Source organism: Filicampus tigris, chromosome 11 (genome assembly GCF_054856515.1).
Source record: "Filicampus tigris isolate MCC_2025a chromosome 11, RoL_Ftig_1.0, whole genome shotgun sequence".
In the NCBI taxonomy this organism is placed as follows: Eukaryota; Metazoa; Chordata; class Actinopteri; order Syngnathiformes; family Syngnathidae; genus Filicampus; species Filicampus tigris.
The window spans coordinates 8,768,033-8,784,024 of NC_141227.1; the positions used below are offsets into that span (position 1 = coordinate 8,768,033).

Genomic DNA, 15,992 nt, shown 5'->3' on the forward strand with positions numbered 1-15,992 from the left:
GACGAAAAAACGTCAGATAATCCTGCACTTCTCGCGTTTCCTTTAGAACTTCAAAATTTAACCTGTTAAAAAAAGGAAGAAATAACACCTTGCAATACTTGTCGATGTGAAGCATTTGGAGGATGCTTACATATGCAAAGCCTATTTAAAATCCTAAACATAACTTTATTGTGGTGGCGGAAGTGTAAAACCTTAACTCAAAATGCAATCCAGTACTGCACTTCGAAATTCAGAGGCTGGTGAAATGTGGCTTTTTTAAATTCATGGTTACAGGTCTAGCCGTGGTTTTCGTGTTTTGAACTGCAGGTTGTTGCAATTACGCCACCAAGTGGCAGATCCATAAGATCACGTTCTATACTATTTTCTAAGTACAGTACAGTACACGTTTAAACGACTAAAGAAAATCAATTTTCAGCCATAAATGCTGCACGAAAAGCTATTAGATTTGGTCTACGGCTGGTAGTGAATTGGTTTGGTTCATTATGTTATGTAAAAAATACTGTCGGGGTAAAACAAAACAACAACAAAAAACAAACAAACAAACAAACAACAAACAAAAACACACAAAAACACAATGTTTAGTTAGAGAGTTAACTATACTACTACTACTTTATTTGATAAGATAACGCATATTTGTCCGTGAATGCCACCCACAACATATATAAATCGATTAAGGTAATGTGTTGTTGGTTTAATGGAATGATTGATATAATAAAATGTGAAAATGAACAACATTTCCCACGATGCAACAAATTACGAAAACGCGTTCCTAATACCGCGATATTTCAGAAACACGTCATAATTTTCTTTCCGCTTCCTGCCATCCCGCAAGAAAGTCTGCGTGGTTTTGCAGGGTTAGCTAGCTGCTCCTGTTTTTCAAAATTGCCCTCAGGAAGGAAAATAATCCCCTGGATTACTTCTGGAATCATGTCATACCACGACGACGACGATGTTAGTAGACCTATTTTACCTCTGAATTTGTTGTCTTTGTAACAGGCGATAGGATATCTACAAAGCTACAGCCGGTTAGCTAGCTCTATCTATGGTACAACAACACAATTCAACGATTTTCTTGCTTTGGCCAAAATAACACAGCAATCAGATTATTTTGCGCTTTTCTGGTTTCTTGTAACCGGTATTAGCAGGACATCGTTAATTTGAATTTATGCTGATTTACTTTACGTAAATGCGCGTTGTTCGTGGCTGCTGGTAGACATCAATGATGATGCATACACCCTGACAGATGTTGCTCATGCTTCTTCTTCTTTACTTTCAGTATGACGGCTACTCCAACGAATATGACCTCCACACCGGTTTGTGAACATTATCCTCATTATTGGCTTACATAGCCCTCGTATGCGCAGCCTTTGCGTTGAAAACCTAAATGATCCATTTCGATCTGTTCGCAGGTGACCCAAAAGCAGACATGGCTTTTGAGCGTCAGTATGAGCAGCAGACCTACCACGTTATCCCAGAGGTGATCAAGAATTTCCTTCAATACTTCCACAAAACCATCTCTGACTTGATCGACCAGAAAGTCTACGAGCTGCAGTCCAATCGTGTGTCCAGCGAGAGCATTGAACAGAAGATCTATGAGATACAAGATGTCTATGAAAACAGGTAATATTGCTCTTACAAACGCCATCTCCCGGTTACCCTTGCCAAGTGGCTCACGTCTTTGGTGATGCTATTGTTTTTAAGTTGGAACAAGCTGACTGACCGCTTCTTCAAGACATCTCCTTGGCCAGGGGCCGAGTCCATTTCATCACTTGTTGGCAACGGTGAGTGAGTTGGTCTCAGTCTTTATGAAGACATACAAGACCAAATTGTTTTTTGTCACTGCTTTGGGTGCGATGCTGTATTACAATAAACCAGGAAGTTAGAAATGTCTGTCCTAATGTATAAAAGTGCCTTGGAATGGGGAAAATTTACCAGTCATTTTCTTTTGTTACTCCTGTTTCCTCCAATATTACACAAATATTCATGTTAGCTTAATTGAAGACTCTAAATTGCTAACAAGTGTGGGTGTGGGTTTTGTTGTCACCCAAAATCAACTGGGATAGTCTTCAGCTCACCTGCTGCAACCCAAATGAGGACAAGCATCAAAGAAAATGAATGAATGGATAATTCGTATGAATTGCTTATCCCCAAATTTTAGGTTGAAACTAATTTGACTTAATGTTATACCCTAAGGATTGTGCGTTTTTTTTACATTCATACATTTTAAAAACTTTAAAACTAAATATCGTCACTTAACGCATGGCTATATCATGTAGTAATGTAATGTAACTTTTTCTCCCAACTGTGTCCCAACCCAATGCAGGGTAGACGTCTTTGTTTTTGTGTTTACATTTTACTAGAAAGTTGGTCCTGCCTTAGAAGCTCCCAGGGGTATTCAGATTTCCCAGCAGTTTTGAATGCAGCATGACTCCTCCGATCTTAACCTGCCACATTCTGCCTCCGACAGATGCCGTCTTCCTCATTCTCTATAAGGAACTGTACTACAGACACATCTACGCTAAAGTCAGCGTAAGTCACAACTGCTTTGACCAGGGACTTTAACTTGCAGGGAAACCTTTCATAGTTGGTCTTTGTAAACAACCTACCCTCTAAAACTGTTTAGGGGGGACCCACATTAAACCAGCGGTTTGAGTCCTACTACAATTACTGCAACCTCTTCAACTATATTCTGAGTAAGCTTCAAGAATTTGTCTGTCTTCCTTTAGTTATCACTGTAATGCCAGTCATTTGTGGATGTTTTGTTTTGATTTCAAATAGATGCTGATGGCCCTGCCCCCTTGGAACTACCAAACCAATGGCTCTGGGACATAATTGATGAATTTATCTACCAGGTGTGTTCTATTTTGTTCAAGAGAGTTGCAAAGAAATACTATGCAGCAAGATATGGACAAACCAAAGTAATATTTGAAGGTAGTACAATAAATTTGTACTCATCCTCCTTTTCAGTTTCAGTCGTTCAGTCAGTTCCGCTGCAAGACAACCAATAAGTCGGAGGACGAGATTGAGTTCCTGCGAAACAATCCAAAGATCTGGAACGTCCACAGCGTCCTGAACGTGCTGCACTCCCTTGTGGATAAAAGTAACATAAACCGCCAGCTTGAAGTCTACACCAGCGGAGGTACGAAATCCATCTCAAAATTGAGAATGGGCCACATTTACACTAACCAAGCCCAAGATGATGACCACTTGCTCAATGAAATGAGATGCAGTACAGTAACCGTTGCAAAAATCACATGAGAATACACACTGCAGGGAAACATTTTGCCTGCTTAGTGTATGATATAAGTTTAGGACTTAACACACTGGTAACCAGCATCACGAGCTACTGGTGGTTCAAAAACGTCTAAAGGATGCTTTGACAAGTTTTTAGGAAGTCAAACTGAAAATGCATTTCTACTGTATGTTGCAGGGGACCCCGAGAGTGTGGCCGGGGAATATGGGCGCCACTCCCTCTACAAGATGTTGGGTTACTTCAGCTTGGTAGGGCTGCTGAGACTGCACTCTCTGCTTGGAGACTATTACCAGGCCATTAAAGTGTTGGAGAACATTGAGCTCAACAAGAAGGTAAAACCCAGCGAGCTCTTGTCTAGCACTTTGGTTCCAGTATTAAAATGTGCTTTTGCTCCCCACACCCCTCCCTCAGAGCATGTACTCCCGTGTGCCCGAGTGTCAGATCACCACCTATTACTACGTGGGCTTCGCCTATCTAATGATGAGGCGTTACCAGGACGCCATCCGAGTGTTTGCAAACATCCTGCTATACATTCAGAGGACGAGAAACATGTTCCAGAGGTCAACGTATAAATATGAGATGGTAAGCCCCGACTGTCCCGGTTAGGGCTGAACAATTAATCAAATTCAAATCGAGCAATGTAGTAGGATGAAATCAAATCGCAAAGGCTGCAATTTTAAAAAATACAATACAATAAAATAAAAGTTCTGGATTATTTTGGTCAATTGATAGGCTTTATTTTTTTTTTTTATATGTGTATATATCTTTTGTTCATTTTTATAGTTTCTACATAAGTAATGGTTCATTTGCTTTTATTTTAGTGTACGACTAACCTATAAGAACAAAACATTTGTGTATAATAAAGCTGTTAATTGTTATACAGATTAATTTATTGTTTGTGTTTGGTAAAAACGACATGGGAAGTGGACGTTGAAAAAAACAAATCAGTGTTACATCAGAATCGCAATATTGAGTGGGGGGGATATCAAAATTGCTTAGACCTTGTCCCAGTTAAAGGTGACGAATTTACAAAAATGATGCCACGTCCTTCCATCCATTTATTGTAGTGCTTGCCCTCATTAAGGTCGCGATGAGCTGCAGCCTATCCCAGCTGACTTTTGGGCGAAGGGTGTGCATACCCTGGAATGGGCACCAGCCAATCGTTGTGCACATATAGACAACCACCCATTCACACTCATATTAGCACCTATGAACAAACGAAAACAATATTCTTCAATCAATCTAATTTGGCTGTTTTTTTAAATGTTGACAAATGCTGGTGTACCTGTGGAAAACCCACTCAAGCATGGGGAGAATATACAAGCGAAGCAAGATAAAGAAACACTTTACTGAGCCTGTTATGTCATATTGAAATCCTGCATCATAGATATATTTTTTAAATGCTATTCACATTTCAGGCAGTTTATTTATTTTTTTTACGTAAAGTAGTGTTTTATGAACTACCGCTTACATACTGTCACCAAACACATTGATTTCAAATTGTTGCTGTGTTTCCTTGCTGTGCTCAGATTGCTGTGCTTGTGCTTGCAGATCAACAAACAGAACGAGCAGATGCACGGTCTGCTGGCCATTGCGCTCACCATGTACCCGATGCGCATCGACGAGAGCATCCACACCCAGCTGAGGGACAAGTACGGAGACAAGATGCTGCGCATGCAGAAAGGGTATTTATTTTCCGTTGGTTATGGCACAGCTGTCACAACTCGAGGTCGGTTTATATGGCTTGCAAAAGCTTGCCGCATTCAACCAAATGACAGAGCAATTTTGTACAAATAATGACGGTCCCCACACAGAAGGTATTAGGTATTCGTCTAACAGTTTCACACTCTTGCTACATGCCTTGCTTGTAAACAAACACAATGCAGCTCAGCTTGTCGTATTAGCCGTCATGGCTTGCTGTAAAAAAAAAGAAAGCACAAACACAACATTTAATTAAAGTGCCTCTGCCAGTTTGTTTTCGATGGAACCAAAGCAGTAACAAATGCTTTTTGATGTGTTCATACCATATTGTGCACTCTTCTATTACTGTTTTACATTTCTGCAACCTTTATTTCTTATAAAAAGACATTATTGATGTTGCACTTTCCTAAAATGAATTGGTTTTTATGTTACTTCATTTTAAATTCCATCAAATGTATTCCTGCTCACTTCCAACGTAAACAGTTTGTTTTGAATTTTGTTCCCTTAACTGTGCCCAATGTTGCCTGAACTATGACCTTAAAACCCAGATATGTACCAAACGGTGATTTTTGTTGTGCAGCAATCCCCCGCTAACCCCTGCCATGAAAAGCGAACATCTGCAAGTTATTGAAGCCCCCCTAAAAAAGCTTCATGTTCCTATAATTGACAACAGATGGCGCCAAAGCGTCAATATTTTTACTAGGCAAGGCTTTGGCGACATCTTGTGACATGTTAGGGCATTTCAGAAAGACTGCAAAAACATTGAATAGATTACTTTTAAACGAGTAATAAGAGGATATGTCACCAAAATCCTTGAATAGGTGAATTTGCGAGTAGCTAATTGCGGATACATGTATGTGGTTTCATCATTATAACCAGTCACCTGAGAACAACCACATCGAAAGTGGCCTGTGACAAAAACATGTTTAACACTCCTGGTATATGTGACCTGAGTGATTGTTAGCGAATACAGTGACTCGTGTCATTAATCAGAGAATGTCACCTTTTCCACCTCAGAGACTTGCAGGTGTTTGAGGAGTTGTTCAGCTTCGCCCGCCCCAAGTTCTTGTCTCCAGTGGTGCCCAACTATGACAACGTCCACAGCCACTACCACAAGGAACCCTTCCAGCAGCAGCTCAAGGTCTTCTCAGAGGAAGTGCAGCAGCAGGCGCAGCTCTCCACCATCCGCAGGTGCCGCCTACTCACCGACTACAGTTGCGCGCACATTGTGCGCCTCATTAGTTGCTTTGCTTTGGTGTAGGAAACTTCTTATCTGACTGGTGTTGTTTCATTTCAGCTTCTTGAAGCTGTATACCACAATGCCGGTGGCCAAGCTGGCAGGATTCCTGGACATGACTGAGCAGGACTTCCGGATTCAGCTGCTCGTTTTCAAGCACAAGATGAAGAACTTGGTGTGGACCAGCGGCATCTCAGCTCTGGATGGAGAATTCCAGTCAGCTTCTGAGGTTGACTTTTACATTGACAAGGTATATCCTTAAAATATGGATTGCTCTTAATATAAGAGCAGGTACTTAAGTAGAATTCCATTGCAAATTGTTTTCCATCACCACGTCACACTTGTTTTATATTTTTCATCTTTTAACACATTCCAGGCATTGCTGTCTTCCTCCTATGTATACAGTGCTTAACAAACTTAATAGACCGCCATTTAATGTTAAGTTTTGTGCCACAGCTTGTCTAAATTGACAGCATTGTTAATTACCAAAAGCTGTTATGCAGAGCTGAGCACTCCGCCTATCTGACGGACCGGTCCGTCTATCTGTCACTGACAGACGCCCGTTTTGCTGATGACTGACGAATGACGGGAACATTTTTAAAATAGATGGACTAAGCATAGACAGAAGCCCCTTTTATTTAGCTTTCCATTTGTCAGTAGTCAGTCATTAATCTATTTTTCACGTTGAGGCTTCAGTGGCCACGGTGAGCGCGGGGAGGAAAATAGAGACGAGAGACGAGCTCACATTTTATTATATACGAGGCGCACCTGAGTATAAAGGCCTAGATAAATTAATCCGATCTCGAGAAGTGTCGGGGCATCGGTTTGCCCCATCTGATTGATGTAGCAAACTCCGTCGTAACATCGGATCCGGTTGGGAAGCATCTGGTGGGCGTTTCAGCATGTTGAATTAGCATTGTAAGTCGTGACATTTGGTCACTCTGACTGGCTGTTAGCTAGCGAATCAGCGCACGGGGCAAGAACGGGGTAAGCGTCAGTCACAGTTAGGCGACATCGGATTGTTCCATCAAGACCTGAAAATGTTATGACTACACAAAAAAACCCCATAAAAGCTGAACAGCAAATAAGTAATTTCAGTAGTTGAATATGATGTTTAAAAAAAAAAAAAAAGGTTGTTGGTTTAATAAATCAGTTTAGCATTCTATAGTAAATTAGATAATTGCCATTCATAAAAATGACTTTATGAGTCAGGTTGATTGTCCTTCCATCTCCTCAGGACATGATCCACATAGCAGACACTAAAGTGGCTCGCCGATATGGAGACTTTTTCATCCGACAGATTCACAAATTTGAAGAGGTGAGTATTGATCTATCCTTGTTGTCACTTTTGCGTTTTCAGGAATTTCTGTCCTTGGAATAACTCAAATTTTCACTCCTGTCTCCACAGTTGAATCGGACACTGAAGAAGACGCCAGCAAGCAGCACCACGGCCACGTCTGGGAGCGCCACAAGCCGCTGAATCTGAATCTTAACAGGGAAGAGACCGCGGCATTGACTCTTTACCTGTTGCTTGTCAGGTTTCTTGAAATTTCTTCTTGATGACTTTTATGTCATTTGGAAACAATAAAGCAACTGATTGGTGGATTTACAAACAGACTTTGTGTTTATCATCTCCAATCACTAGATGGCAATGTTTCCAAGCCTGTGCCATTGCTGCCCAATATATCACCACTTATTTAACATTTGTGAAAGTATGTGGTTAAAGAGCCCTCCTTGTTCAGGTTGATACATATGATTTAATTGGCCAACATTTTTATCAACACCAAACTGCGAACCAGTCATCCTACTAAGAATGTGACAGATGGTTGCATATTTCTTTTATTATCACAGATCTCAGGGCTGGTGACAGTAACGACAAACAAATAAAAACATACAAAAATGTACATATAAAAATGAAGTTTGCAAACACACCACTCATCAGAAACAGCGTCATAGAAAAGAAAAACACTACTGTATTGCACAATTTACACGTACGCCCACAGACATCCAAATAAACCTACCTGTTGTGGTAAGCAGGCATTTATGTTTAAAAAAATGATTCAAATACTTATCTTGAAATAAAAAAATAAAGTAAACATGGCTCGATTTGAGCATGACTCCAACTCCCCTCAGGTGGCAGTGTAAAGTCTTGGTGGGCAAGTTGCCATCTTCATATCAATAAAATACAACAGCTAATATATATTTTTAAGATTCAAATTGTTAAACTTTCTTTGAGGACAGAAATTTCTCATAGTTTTTGCTCCAAAAGCAACCAATGTTGAACGCTCCCTTGAGGTGTTTTTATCAGTTAGGCCTCTCCATGTAAACCACAAACTCAGAACATGCTTACGACGGAAAGGTGGACCAGCTTGGCCAGTTTTGGGTGCCTTTTATTTTTGATCCAACAATTTCCACAGTGCGGATGGAAAGTTTAATCTTTCAAGCATCAAGAGATTATTTGAGGCATTCCGGTCGCACTGCATCATTTCGTTCCCATAAATACTAAAATAAAGATCTTCATTTTCCATCTTCACAGACAGACACTGGTTTTACACTTGCAAATGTGAAAAGGAGTTGGAATATTTAGTCTCCTATTGAAGGCCATTCGCTGGTCTGAAATTGTGGAGACGTGTGTGTGTGCGAGAGTGTGCGTTTCTGTTTGTGAGACTGGATGCAGTGAGAATGTAGCACCCGCTGCTTCTTTATGGTAGTAGTCTCTTCCACAGGAATGTTCCATCATTCTTTGGGTGAAACTTGATGGCGCCCATAACTGTTGTTCTCGCTTTGCCCTGCTAATCATTTTCCTTTTTGGTTTTGAGAAAAAAAACATCTTTAAGAAAGCTCGCCATCCACTTTAACCAATCAAGTTGTGAGTTTTGACCCAAGTGGCCTGTGGACTAGCACACTCACACTCTGGTCCTTCATGGGTCTTCCCCGTATTTTCCAAACAGGGTCAGGGTGGTGGTGTGGAGACACAAGCACACGCACACACTTGAGTCATGGTTGGGCTCAGACCAGCGAGGCCTCGGCTAGTCATAACTCAGTGATTTCCAAGGGGCTCTCCGATAGCTCTCCGTCCTTGTGACGGTGCATTGGAGTCGACTTGGCCGACTCGGTGCGGGCGTTGCGCTCGGAGTAAAGCCCCCCGTCTGCGTTTAGAGCCTCGAGAGAACGCGCCAGAGCCCGCTGGTCGTCCTCTGGCAGGCTGTTGAGGTCAGAGGTGAGCAGGGTACCTGTGCTGCCGTGGACCACGTGCACGCCTTCTGGGCCCTTCAGCTCCATGGGAAGCTTGTGCTTGAAGCGCAGAGTGCCGCGACCTCCTCCCATGCTCATACGCTCTTCCTCGTCATCATCCAAATCACTCTGGATCAGCTGATGGTCGACAGAGGCACAAAGGACAATGAATAAGGATGCTGCTTACAAACAAATCAAAGTGAAGGGACAGAGGAACGGAAACATTTAGAAGAAAAATCGGTTGTCAATCATAAACATGAAAGCGAAAGGAGAACAAGATTGAGTGCAGAGTATCCAGACCTGATTTTAAAGAATCAATAACGCAGTCCTTGGTCTTAATTCCACCAAACATTTTTCCTTCATCATACTGAGACAGTCCTGTGTTAACAACTTTATGTGGCCTGTGATTAACTGGTGACCAGTCCAGAGTGTAGGTCGCTTTAACACTAAAGGGCAGAGATGGGCAGAGATTTCTCTTTTTTGGTTGTTTTTTTTACAAACTCCCCAAATTCTTCAAACAACGCTAACAAACGTTCAAATGGGGGACAAAAAAAGAATAAAAAATAGCCAGAAAAATCCAAAATATTGTTTTTTTTAAAAAAATCTGTGAATACGTGAATCCATGGGTCCCAAACTTCAAATATACAGTGGTCAACTGCAATTTTAAGCAGTAATACCACCAATTACCTCTAGATGACAGAAATGTCTTAGTTGCACTTACAGTGGGTCTTATACTGCCCTCAATGTGAGTTGGCCTTATATACATATATATATATACATATATATATATATATACATATATATATATATATATATATATATATGTATATATATATATATACATATATATATATATATGTATATATATATATATATATGTATATATATATATACATATACATATATATATATATATATATATATATATATATATATATATATATATATATATATATATATATATATATATATATTGCGGATTTGTAATCATATGCAGCACAAACATAGTACCTCAATAATATTAACATTTTGAGTGAGTTTATTTTAGTGAAAAAAAAATACAAAATGAGTTCTTGAACTTAATGTTGGCTTCTTATTCAGTATTCAGTACTTTTGTGCCATCCTTAAATGTTAATTTCTATGCGAGAGCCCTTTGCACTGGAAAAAATTACAGTAGGGTTGTTTTGTTGTTTGCTTCAAACCCTTTGATTTTGGGTTAGGGTTGTGAATCTTGTATACATAAACTGAAAAATGCAATAATAATAATGTATTTTGCACGGATGCACATATTTTGTCCATATGTAAAATAGCATTTTTGTCATACATCTGGTTACGAAATGCGTAATGCCTATGTGGCCCGCCAGTAGCACTGATGATAAAATGTGGCCCCCTCCAGCATTTAAGTTGCCCATCCCTGCTATAAGGCATATAGAAAATGAATGGATGGATAAAATAGAGTCAGGGGCCCTCTTATCCGATATCAATGGTCTCGTGTGTTCTTCTGGATGATTGGACAAAAATTCCCGCAAACACATTACAATCCCATGCAGTCTCTTAAAAAACGAGTAGTAATAGCACTAGGACTTTTTTTATGTAGAGGCTTTGATGTCTCAGAAAAAAATGCTTTGGTGCATCTGGAATAGTCAACATGCTGCATTATTTGCTGCTTACTGCTATGCCTCCAAAATGAAAAAGGACCTTTTCACAGAAAATGTGCAGTGTTGTTCACGCACGTCTCCAGAGGAAGGCAAGGGTCAGAAACAATGAGTATGTATAGATATAATAGAGTGAGCAACACTGTTGTCCCAAGTCACCAAGGTATGAGGAAAAAGCCGGATCAGATGGAAAGTCAAAGGAGGCAGCGTTGTCGCAAGGCAGCGGCAGCACACAGCAGTCAACCGAGCCCACCTCAGTGACTGATGAGTTTTCTCCCTGGCTGGTGGAAACAGTGACGAGTCTGGCTGCAAATAGTTTTTTCAGTCTCAGATAGTCGTCCAGGACCACTTTGAGCAGGGAACCCTGACGGGATGGCAGTTTGGATCAAACTCTTGAAGCACATGCATCGCCAGAGATGTTGAACATGAAATAACCAGAGCAGTGATGAATCAGCTGCTGTGTCATTCTCCTTGATTTCCTGTTTTCTTCTCAGAACTTACTGGAGGAGATTTTAGTTTCCACTTACAAGGATCAGACGAGGCGTCCATTACAAATGATCAAGTGGCATATGAGTCTGGACAGAACATTTCAGCGTGTGCCCAACATTTCATGTCTCACCTTGATAGGCCCTTCCCGCATGATCTGGCCCAGTTTAGCAATATTGTCGTACTCCTGAATTGCTGCTCTCAAGTAACGATCATCATCAGGCTTCGCTTGAGGCTCGCGACCAAATGTTCCCTGTGACAGTGACACCAAAAATACGTCAGCTGCCAACTTACAGGGTGTCATCTCTCAAAACCACAGTGTTTCCACAAATTGTCTTTACAATGCAAAACAATTATTTCCAACAAAATTGATGACATATGTTAGAGTAGACTAATTAGGTTTGTACTCAATGGTTATCAAAAAAGTCTAATCATCAGAATTGTGCATTTAAAGGGAAAGTCAAATCAAGGTAAAACGTTTCTTCTGTGTATTATATGTTCTATGCGGCCCCACTTATCTAAACACGGCATTCTGACTAAATTGCGTTTGTGTAATATGAATTAAGCAGCAAAATCCAACCGCTTTTATCCATCTCAGGGGGCGGCCATTTTGCCACTGGCTGTCGACTGCAAATGACATCACAGTTAGTCAGGTAACGACCAATCATGTTTTCTGACTTTGGTCATGTGATAATCGCAAGCTGAGCCCTGATTTTTCGTTACCTGAGCCCTGTGATGTAATTTTCAGTTGACAGCAAGTGACAAAATGTCCGCACCCTGAGATGGATAAGAACGTGTGGATTTTGCTGCATAATTCATATTCCACAAACGCAATATTAATTAATCAGAATAATGTGTTTGGACTTTGACTTGACTATGTCTTCAATGTACCCCTGATTAAATACGAGACGCTCCGCTAATAAAACCCTGAAAAATGACTTCTTTATAGCAGAAGTCAACCCAAACATATTTTTTCAAGAATATGTTCTATGCAAGCTCACTAGGTGAAACAAGCTATTCTGATTAATATTGCGTTTGTGGAATATAAGTTAAGCAGCAAAATGCACCCACTTTTAGCCATCTCAGGGGGCGGCCATTTCGTCACTTCTGTCATCTTCAGTCTCAGGGGGCGGACATTTTTTCACTTCTGTCATCTTCAGTCGACGGAAGTGAAAAAATGGCCGCCCCCCAAGCAAGCTAAAAATTCTTATTCCACAAACACAATATTAATCAGAATGCCATATTTCAACTAGTGGGCTTGCGTAGAAGATATTCTGGATGAAAAATATGTTTCGGTTGATCATCTTTAAGAAAAAGCACAAAGTGTGTCATGGTTTAATGGTCCAAAATCATATACAGTAATACAAAAACATCCACCGTCATACAAAAATGACAAAGAAAACAATAAAAAAAACCCGCAATATCTACGCCTGGTTTTGTAATAATTTCCACAAACGTGTTTCTTCATTTGGTTATGTAATAAAAAAGTTGCATTCTAAAAGGGCTTTTTGGCCACCTTGCATGATGAATGAAATTTTGCTGGTACTGACATGAGTGCGTGCAGGGCTGTTCCACAGGTCCGTTATCTCACTCAGGTTCTCAGGCAGGTCGTCCTCGTGGTCTGCCTGAGCAGCCAGCTCCAGGTTGTGACAGAATGGATCCAGCCACACCGGATTAGCTCTGCAGAGGTATTTTAAAGTTATAATTGAACAGAAATATAGGATGGTTCTTCTGAAAAAAAACCCAGCTCCTCTAAAGTGCTGTACTGTTACTTGGAAATACAATACAACTAGAAAAATACTGAAGTAGATCAAACACCCAGTTTTTTTTCATATTATTGGTGCATCTCAATAAATTATCATACCGTGGAAAACACAGTTTATTTCAATAGTGCGATTCAAAAAGTGAAAATTATACGATACAGTATATATTATATGGATTCACAATTCATATTTCATGCTTTATTTGTTTTTATCATCTTAATGATTATATCTTAACAGCTAACAAGGACCGCAAATTCACGATCTCAAAAATGTAAATATATAAAAAAAACTATGAAGAGGATTTGTAATACAGTATTTATGCATGATTTGTGCTTCTGAAAAGTACGTCCCAATATGTTTAATGAATCTATATTATATACTGTCAGTGTTTCCGTTTTTGAAGTAAACTACTGATATAAACAAACTTTCCTACAAAAATTCAAATTTACTGAGCTGTGCCTCTATACATAGCATAAAAGTTGCTCCCAAAAAACATTCGGGTGCGGTTATGTCAGCTCAAATAAAATTGTTAACTGTTTTTAGACGGAAATGTCATCAACTTCATCAAAATTGAATAAAGACTCAAGTACTAAAAAGTATCTCTGTGGATGCAGGCAGTGGACAAACAACTACCGAAAAAACTGATTGGGAGAATTCATGAAATTTAGATGGAATGAAAATCTCACCCCTCAAAGGAGTACTTGTTGGTGTTGGGCATGTCCAGAATATCCATTAAACCTTGGTTCCCTGGATGGTGGAGGAAAGTCAACTCATTCATAAACTTGCTCCTTCAGAACCGTGCTTTGCATGTCATACTGTATGGCCACATGCAGCAACAGGAACAAACACAAACCTGTTGATCCTGCAACGATGGCTTTGAGCTTCCTCTGATGCCTGCAACGGTAATAATAATGTCACTACTCGGACAATCTTCTAGCAACACGGCTTAAAACGTGACCGAGCAGACACATAAATTCATGCTGAAAAACTCTTACATTCTGCGATAATGCCAGTTCATTGAGACAAACAATATCCCTGCCAGGCACAGCAGCACAGCCAGAATAATGATGACCAGCTGTGACAGACAAACAAAACAGAAATTTAACACCACAGAAGCGCATAACATTGTTTTAACGGGTTAACCTGACCTGCAGCGTGGTGATGTCGTCAGGCAGCTTGTCACTGACGGCGGGCTGAACATCCACCACGTTGTACTTTCTAAACAAATTTCTAAGCTGCTCTTTGTTTTCATCGATCATCTGGATCACTCTGCAGATGAGAGGGGGAGAGAACACACGGCCGGACTGAGCAGAATAGAACAGAAACCGTTTATTGTCATTGTACTGTATTGTGCAGATAAATTGGGGTGTAACAGCAAGTTTGTGTTTTAAAAATAATAATACAAAAAAAAAAGAATAATAGGAAGAAATAATATTAAAAAAAGGCAAGACTAAATGACGCAGTGCAAATATATATATATGTAAGGGGCAGAGGAAAATGTTTTATGTACAAGTTGCAGAATAGTCAGCAACATTTGAAATCTTTCAAAGGTTGCAGCAACATTGATTAAGAGTTGGTGTTACTATGTGCTGCTTTGGACTGAAATATTGGTTGAGATTGGACTTCAGACGACACCTTTCAACATCTTGGATGGTGTTGCTTTGATTGTTGACTACGTGCATCAGCATGTCTGTCTGGGCATAATTCACTCTGCCCTTCTTGTCAACATGAAACTGGGAGAAAGCAAACAGAGGGCAAAAGACTTGTAGTTATTTACACACACATTACCAATATATTATTTAACTGTCAAAATGAAAATAAAACCTCACTTGAATGTCGTCCAGGTTGACGACAGCGCCAGTGATGTTGGATAGCAAGTTAATGAAATCATCTTGGTTTTCACGGACCAAATCAGGGATCTCATTGAAGACTATCTTGACCCTCTGGTCATCGCGCAGGATGTAGATATTGACATTAGTGGTGGTGCTATGACCTGCCAGGTCGCATGCCAAAATTTCGAGCTGAAAATATCCAGGACTGTAAGCCGTGAAGAGGTCATAGGTGCGAATAATACCATCTGTCAAACCTGTGGACATCATGAAGCTATACTTAATTATACTTAATTCGGTTGATGAAATCAGATATCAAAAAGCAAAAGTCATTAAATGTGACTGGTCTACAAAATATACACTCACCAGATTTTCTTTTTCATCATACTGCCGTAACGACCCGCCTACGTTATATTGCTACTTATGATATAAATCTCTCATTTAATGTAGTACAGTCAAAACACAAATGAAAACTGAACTACACTTTAATAGAATACAGTACTGTCAAGCGATATTGAATATGTATATCTTTTCAAAGGGACATTTTTTGAGTGTGTAAAAAGACACGGAAATAATTTTACCCATCTGGCACAAAGCTAAACAAGGAGACTCACCAATAATGAAAATGCTCCCTACATCCTCACTGCCATTGCTCTGTGATGGAAAGTAACGGATGGTAACAATGTGATACTGCACCAAGCTGTTGTTGCCGATGTCATTATCTATTGCCACCAATTTGATGAGCTCTGAGCCCACTTTGGCATTAGCAGCCACTCCTGCAAGCAAGAAAGAATAGGGACATGTTTTGATGGGTTGATCATAGACCGCGAGATG

General features: G+C 40.0%; 2 protein-coding genes across 3 annotated transcripts in view; one reads left to right on the top strand and one right to left on the bottom strand.

Annotated features, from left to right (window-relative positions):
• The first annotated feature begins 796 nt into the window (after nt 1-796).
• Nucleotides 797-7,804, top strand: eif3l (eukaryotic translation initiation factor 3 subunit L). The gene is made up of 15 exons (XM_086044819.1): nt 797-951; nt 1,277-1,313; nt 1,410-1,620; nt 1,702-1,781; nt 2,468-2,529; nt 2,624-2,693; nt 2,779-2,852; nt 2,968-3,139; nt 3,431-3,585; nt 3,665-3,835; nt 4,805-4,938; nt 5,972-6,145; nt 6,252-6,441; nt 7,429-7,509; nt 7,600-7,804. The coding sequence occupies exons 1-15, from the start codon at nt 928-930 to the stop codon at nt 7,669-7,671; spliced, it is 1,707 nt and encodes a 568-aa protein (XP_085900945.1). The 5' UTR covers nt 797-927; the 3' UTR covers nt 7,672-7,804.
• Nucleotides 7,805-8,007: 203 nt separating this feature from the next.
• Nucleotides 8,008-15,992, bottom strand: part of cdh23 (cadherin-related 23) — a 183,499-nt gene continuing 175,514 nt past the window's right edge. Inside the window, exons 59-69 of one of the 2 annotated variants that reach the window (XM_086044818.1) lie at nt 15,773-15,934; nt 15,159-15,415; nt 14,965-15,062; nt 14,478-14,598; nt 14,325-14,404; nt 14,183-14,223; nt 14,016-14,076; nt 13,117-13,246; nt 11,700-11,819; nt 11,334-11,444; nt 8,008-9,563 (exon numbers count right to left, since the gene is read on the bottom strand). In XM_086044818.1, the coding sequence (XP_085900944.1) occupies nt 9,225-9,563; nt 11,334-11,444; nt 11,700-11,819; nt 13,117-13,246; nt 14,016-14,076; nt 14,183-14,223; nt 14,325-14,404; nt 14,478-14,598; nt 14,965-15,062; nt 15,159-15,415; nt 15,773-15,934 (1,520 nt within the window). In that variant the 3' untranslated portion in view covers nt 8,008-9,224. The remainder of the gene's footprint in view (nt 9,564-11,333; nt 11,445-11,699; nt 11,820-13,116; nt 13,247-14,015; nt 14,077-14,182; nt 14,224-14,324; nt 14,405-14,477; nt 14,599-14,964; nt 15,063-15,158; nt 15,416-15,772; nt 15,935-15,992) is intronic. The other variant, XM_086044817.1, reaches the window with a different exon arrangement.